This window comes from Schistocerca gregaria, chromosome 4, assembly GCF_023897955.1.
Source record: "Schistocerca gregaria isolate iqSchGreg1 chromosome 4, iqSchGreg1.2, whole genome shotgun sequence".
NCBI lineage: Eukaryota > Metazoa > Arthropoda > Insecta > Orthoptera > Acrididae > Schistocerca > Schistocerca gregaria.
This window is the reverse complement of record NC_064923.1, coordinates 83,071,122-83,078,532: the sequence shown is the minus strand read 5'-3', so window position 1 is coordinate 83,078,532 and position 7,411 is coordinate 83,071,122. Positions and strand designations below refer to the sequence as shown.

At 35.9% G+C, this 7,411-nt stretch overlaps 1 protein-coding gene across 2 annotated transcripts; it reads right to left on the bottom strand.

Annotated features, from left to right (window-relative positions):
* Positions 1–236: 236 nt before the first annotated feature.
* LOC126267205 (60S ribosomal protein L14-like) lies at positions 237–4,826 on the bottom strand. Of its 2 annotated transcripts, none has more exons than XM_049972176.1 (4): positions 4,728–4,826; positions 4,381–4,482; positions 639–833; positions 237–468 (listed from the first exon to the last, which is right to left on the bottom strand). In XM_049972176.1, exons 1-4 carry the CDS (start codon positions 4,728–4,730, stop codon positions 277–279), a joined length of 492 nt encoding a protein of 163 aa, XP_049828133.1. In that variant the 5' UTR covers positions 4,731–4,826; the 3' UTR covers positions 237–276. The 2 variants fall into 2 exon arrangements, with proteins under 2 accessions (XP_049828133.1, XP_049828134.1); XM_049972177.1 differs by having other exon boundaries at positions 4,556–4,744.
* Between the last annotated feature and the right edge of the window lie 2,585 nt (positions 4,827–7,411).

Genomic DNA, 7,411 nt, shown 5'->3' with positions numbered 1-7,411 from the left:
ATTGGCCAAATGAACAAACTACTTTGATGCTCTGCTAACTGCACGAAATTTTACCTTTATACACACCAAACTTGTGGCACCCACACACAAAATGAAAAGGTCACCTGCAGATTTCATGGCTTAGACAATTTGGTGACAAACCACATAACACTCTCCTGCCAAATTTACTTTATGCATAAAGCAAACTGCCCTCACCACACACACACACACTTTTCACAAATAAAAAGTATAACAAGTACATAACTTATAAATTTTATTTTTCTCAGACTTTATACATTATTTCTTGGGTGCTGGCTTGGATTTGGGTTTCTTCTCTTTCTTCGCATCCTTTGATTTCTTCTTACCGTACAGGGTTCCTGCACGAGTTGCCTTCTTCTTGAGCTTGTAATACGCTAAGCTACGGACCTTGTTTCTAAGTTGTTTTGCTTTACGTAACTTGAAGCGATCGAAGTCTGTCATTGCAACTCTCTGAAAATGAAGCCTCTTTTTAGAAAATGTTAATGGACAAAACTTACATATAACATCAGATTCAAGATTCAGTAAATAATTGGCTTCATTTATCGATCAGCCGGCAATTCCTATCAAATTGGTTCATCATTATCACAAAAATGTTACAACCACCAGGGATTAATATTTACCTTTTGCTTGGCTTCCAATTTCTTCGCCCACAAACTTTCCTTCCATTTTTCATCAACTTTTCCATCAAGCCATGCCTTCCTCACAACCCTACTGCGAGCAGTAAATGGAAACTTGACCCTAAACTTAGTTAGGTGTAGCTGTGTCAATCTTATCTCACCTCGAGGCACACCAGTTACAGGTCCATCAATTAAAGCCTGAAAGATATAGTAGTGCTTTAGATACATCAAATTTTAACACTGTAATTTAGCATGTTTGAGTACATGGTCAGTAATGAGTTGGCTTCATTTATCGATCAGCCGGCAATTCCTATCATGTATGTTCATCATTCCATGTGATCCATAATTGTAGTAAAAATTACTTTAAATTGCAATCAAGCTCAATAAATTTACATTAAGAGAGATGCATTAAAAATTATGCTACAGCCATTATGGAAAGCACACACTACCAGATCTGTGACAATGACTAAGACAGTACAAAACAAGTTTGTAAAAAATTTTAACCCATAAGACAAAAATACCATTGATGGTTCAATATTTTACCTTGCGTCTAATTTCACCAAAACTATTTCCAATTGCATCAGGCACTTTTGTATAATGCTTAGTCTCCATATTTATATTCTACACTTTGAGACTACATTTAAAATGATGTACAAAATTTTCTAAGTTTTCACTTATTGTACACTTTTCAGTAAAAATTACAGGAGTATCCATAAGAAATTTCACAAATAATTAGAAGCAAGCAATGTGAACATACCTCATCAGAAATGGACAAAACCAAGTGCCAAATTGAAATGAACATTGAATCCCATACATTCTTATGAAAGTAGGACTGTTTTAAATGTGTCGACTACCACATGTACAGGTTTCTTACCAGTTGTAACAGAAACTGACAAGTCACCTATTCAAATCAAAGACTAAGCCAACACTTAATTAAATGTATATCTTTTGCTGAACACTGAACTACAGCAATTTCCACTTCCAGCAAGTTTATCACACGTCTGTAATTACCTTTGGAAACTAGATCCAAACTAGGCTTGACTGATTTCAAACATGTTAATACTGCAATTATGGCCATTAATTATCTGAAATACCTTAAATTCATTTCATTTTTCTCTAATTCATGATCCTGCATGTAGAGCCTTTTTTTTTAATTAGAGTCGAATTGGTACACACCTATGCCCCTAGATACATACCTTACCCCAAAAGTTGTTATACTTTTAAGATTATGAGAAAAGGTGCAATTTCTATAGATTTTTTCCTGATAAGAAGAGAGCTATAGGCTTTTCAATATTTGGCCACCAGAAACAGGTCGACAGAAGCATCCAATTCCACCCGTCTGTTATGACCGATGACACTCGCTCTCTCTCTCTGTCTGTGTGTCCGATTCCAATTTCCGTAGTTTTATATGTAACTACTGGTGTTTGGGTATCTTCAGCTGAGGTGAAGGGAAGTGTCCGATTCCAATTATTTTCCTAGTTTTTGCTGTAGGTGTTGGTGTTTTGGTATCATCAGCTGCAGTTGATCTACATAGGTCAAGGGAAGTGTCCAATTCCAGTACATTTTTATTTTGGATCCTCATTTTGTGTATTTTGCAATCGTGATGTGTTTTTTTAATGTTATATTTAGCTTGTCCATTCCCTAAAACACCCAATTTCCCACATTTCTCCCATTAGGTTGACTATTTATGGAGGGAGATGTTATTCTCTTATTTATACGTATTTTCGTTTTTTTGTTGCCATGTGGATGTAGTGACATCATAGGCGCCATATTGGCTACACTTAGAATAGCAATTTCAGCCAAGCCATATTGATGACGTCACGGGTCAAAGCTGACGACAGGAATCCGACACTTCCGTAATCCCAGAAAACTGAACTCTCATCAAATGTGACCAAAATAAACCAGTTGTTTGATAACAATGCATAATACAGACAGCCAAAAAGTGGAAAGCCAGACAGCATTCCTGAACCAGAACAGGAAGGCAGTTTGTATACATTTTTTCAACCTCAAATATATCTGGAAAGAATACCCAGGCAATGTATCTAATAATGAAAAAAATATGAAAATCCCATATTATGTTGATTTTTGAAACTCATCCTTTAAACTACCGAAGGAACATGAATTACAACATCTCTACAGCTCCAGTATCCACAACCTTCAACATCAAGCCCTCAAGAATGAAGATGAGTGGGACATTCTCTGTCCCCTGCAAAGGGCGAAAGAGATCCACAACAATGATGCTTAGTATATAGTCACACTAGGCTATATAAAATAGGTTTGCAGTAACTGTCAGCAATAGATACTGTAAATAATCAGATTCAATTATGTATGTAACACTAAAAGTGTGTTCTACAATCATTTTTTATATATCAAATGTAAAAACAAATTGTGCAATACGCAGCGACCAATGTGACATATTGGTATGACCGTTCGAAGGATGAACCTAATTGCTCACACACCGTACCTCACAGATGTGAAAAGAATGTGGTATTACCAAATCCCAAAAAAGACTACGACACAATAGATTTTTCAAAATAAAGGTATCTTAAGTACTGCACAATTAGAAACATTTGTAGTGTGGAGAAACATTTGGCTCATATTTTCTTGGTGATCGGCACTGGGCATCCATCTAACCTATCTCACCATCTTCCTACAATGAAAACCTAACAAAGATACTAAAAGTAACACCCCAACCAAATTGGCCAATGAATGAGAAACCTGTCCTAAAACACTCAAGGCCTGAAATGAATACTGGCCTAACACTGAAAGTACATGAATGTGCATTGATCCATATACAACTATGCTTTACTCCTTATACAGCTGGTGCTCAAAATGCAGTCTTATCCAAACAGTCAACATTACAATATTCAATTGTAAAACTCGGGTTTCCATTAGCAGCATTTCCTTACAGCTTTCAAATAGCAAAATTTCTCTTAGAACAACAAATACATTGCCATCTCATCAAACTATATAATTCCACATTAAGTAATCACACATTGAAAAACTATAACCTCAAATCCCAGAGCTGATTTCCCATTTGTTGTACAATACACATACTCAAAAATCGGCGCTGTCTAATAAACAAGTTTTTCAAAATATTAGAATCATTTTAAAGTTTGATAAATATGGAGCGAATTTAGAAGTGGGGTTACTAGACTGATCAATCTTATCACACCATTTAATCTATATCCACCATCATCGTTTCTTTAAACCCTAGAACATGGGATGAAGATTTTAAACTGCAACAATTCTACTTCATAACTACCAATGCAGTGGTAAAATGAACACTGCAGCAAGACATGCAAAAGGCAAGCTTTCTTGCAAATGCTTTAAACACTAGCAGTGTGTCTACAAAGTATGTTTCGCACAGTTAACAGCTATTAAAAACTAACAACTGATATTTCTTGGCATTTCCAGAAAAAGTCCAATCAGAGGTGTCACAGAAAAGGTCTCTAAGTGGGTAGTCGAATGATACTAACAAACATACTAACAAATATACATTCGATAAATTTGAAGTACCATATCTAGGTACGAATTTACTCCCACAGTATCACGGATCGCTTTCCGAAATTAACATGTGGTCAACCAGAATTTAATTGGTATCACACGAGAAAATTATCACTAGACGCTGAATTCTTCGTGAATCTAACCACCTTCGATATTAGAGAAGAAAATACAGTTTTCACATGAAGCAAATAGACAATCTCCGTAGATCATATTTTTTAATGATCAAGAAAGTACGTACCTTATTTTGATCAATTACGTCCACTACGGAACATAGTTTTCCTTTATGTGGCCCATCGGAGATGTAAGCCACTCTCCCCGTTTCCACAAACCTCTTGAAAGGCTAGAAGGAAAAGGTACATGATTAGAAATACAAAATAACATCTTAAAACCGTTCATCGTGGCGACAACAATACCATGTGGCACAGCCAAAATATTTAAACTCTTTATGTGTTCGAGGTCAAAGTACGAAATTAAAGGTCATGATCATAAACAGACACAAATTTTAACGAAAATGTTTGATATTTTCACATAACTTCCTATATAACAAGTTTTACAACAAAACAGAACGCGACAATTCCCACTCACCATCCCTACCGGAAGAGACAAGATTTAAATGAAAGACTCTCCTCTTCAACCGAGTCCAGTGTTCCTGGGTCAAAGATGAGACATCCAAAGATATTCAACACTGAAAGAAACACGAAAGACTTTAAAAACAGATACTTTCTACAAACTATTTACTTCAGTTACAAAGTGGTTATAACATTCACTGACTTTCCCTCACATGCGCCTGAACCACAAAGAGAAATGTTATATCAACTTAGCACCAACAGTGTAACTGTGGCGTTACCGACATTTTTCAAAGTCATTTTCTAGAATCCTTTTCATGTTAATTGGTTTAAATGATTAAAAATGACTGAAATGTATTGTACATAAGTTACATGTCACAATTACTAATATAATTAATGTCTCTATTTATAAAAATCTCTTCGGCACAATTGCCACGGATATTATTTAGCAAACAGCTCCATACATGATCACCAAATCAGAAACAGTAATTGCTTGTACCTGGACAGAATGAATAAAAGTAAAACCCAAACCACAATTTTTTACCAGGGTGTCAAGATATACAATAAATTGCCAAAAGAAATCAAAAACATAAAAGAACTCTGTAAATTTAAAGCATTCCTCAAATAATATTTATTAAAAATTGGTTTTTACTCGATTAGAAAATTTGTGCAACATAAAATTGGCATAAATAAATAATCAGGTTAATCAATTATAAAGTGGACATTCTAGATTGTAATTTAACCGTACAAATGCTAGAGGAGTCTTGTGATCTATTTCTTTTGATTGAAGCAGGTTCTTCTCCATTACGTAATTCAACGATAAATTGTGTGTAAGATATAAAGAAATTTGTTTACGGATGAATATATGAATCAATAAATAAATTGCTGTTGACTACTTTTTGTCATTATTTCCCAATTTTATATTGTATATTACTTTGTCAAGTGCAGCTGAGACTAGGGCTACTCGCCTTTGTTAAGAGTGCTTCTTCAAGACGTGACAGCGTATAAAAATTATCCACTCTCGACGAACTCGGAACAATTAACTATCCAACAAGGGTAGATAAAGACAGCAGGATTCTAAATGATAATTTTCCTTTGATGAAAGTCAAAGCAAGAAATTAACTGTTTACTCAGAAACCATTGCGCTCTTTGATCGCGACGCAAATGTAGTTATGAGAAATAACATAGTGCATTACAGTATGGGTACTCCTCAGTGGAAATCAGTTAGAATAATTAATGACTCCAGCACAATTGTTTTTAAGAATAGCTTACAGGAGATGACAAGGGATGTAATTTATAACGAACCAGTTGCTAAAATGAAATTTAATCTACTTTGTAATAAATCCATATCGTTATTTGAAAGTAACTTTCCGCATAATCTAATCAGAAAGGACACTAAACAGCCATGTAAAAACCATGGTTTACTATAGGGATTAAAGTATCATGTAAAAGGAAAAGATAACTGAATCTGTTGGAAAGAACAAGGAAGGGTCCTACAGTAGTTACACACCACAAAAACTACTCAAAATTACTAAGAAATGGTTTTAAAAAATGAAGGAACGTGCAAATAACGTTAGAAATCAGTACTTCCAACAATGGACGTACGGCTATATGGAATGTAGTTAAACGAGAGGCAACTGCTGAATAATAACCATGTTCAGAAGTGCATCATTCCACATCATTACGATCTATTTTCTTCCAACAATGGACTTACGGCTATATGTAATGTAGTTAAACGAGAGGCAACTGCTGAATAATAACCATGTTCAGAAGTGCATCATTCCACATCATTACGATCTATTTTACAAAATGATACATAACACGATTAACTAACAATGACCTTTTTATGGAAGAGAAAAAAGTTGTATGCAATCTATTACATTATTGAGAAGATGTCTTACGTGAGTGTAATATCGTCCTTAACACACTGGGAAGCAAACAGAGAATAATTAGTAGCACTAAAATTGTAACTCTGTACAACTAAAAAGAGGATGAAAGAAAGACAAAGAATAAAAACATTTTCACTGTATCTTCGTCTGTGGTGGCGGTCGCAGTTCCACATGGCTGCACGATGACAACACACAGCAGGTGACGATGGAGGGCGATGATGTGTCACTACTTCAGCTCCTGTGTTGGAAGCGGGCGTCATTTCCGAAATGTGCAGGCAAATGCACATGCAGTCCAGAGTGGAACTGAGTCAGAATGTTGCTCAGTTTATAGGTGTTCTTGAGTTTGATCTCGTGGTTGCAATTGCAGTGCTGTCACAGAGGAAGGAAACTATCTTCATGCAACATTGGCCAGTGACACGTCCTGAAAGATATACACTGGTTTCATATGGTCAGTGCAGACAGTCGTGGTCCTGTCCTTGATGGAAATGTCTACAGTCAGTGCACCTCTTTGTAACACTCAGTGTGGGACCCATGTACGGAGCTTGCAGAGAAAGCTCCACACCATCTATACATAGCTTTGAGTGTGAACAGCTGGTAAAGTCCTAATACATATAACAGTGTGATGTGCCACATCTAGAACCTTGATGTGGATGGAAGCAGGAGATGCGCTAATGCAAGTGATGGAGAAAATTTGGCTGATCTTGTGTGGCAGACTAAAGAGAATGAGGGTGGACGAATTCGCCTGGAAGACGAATTGATTCATTGAAAACTATTTCTGCCAGTGAAGCATCTATGTCCGACTTGTAAGCGTTTT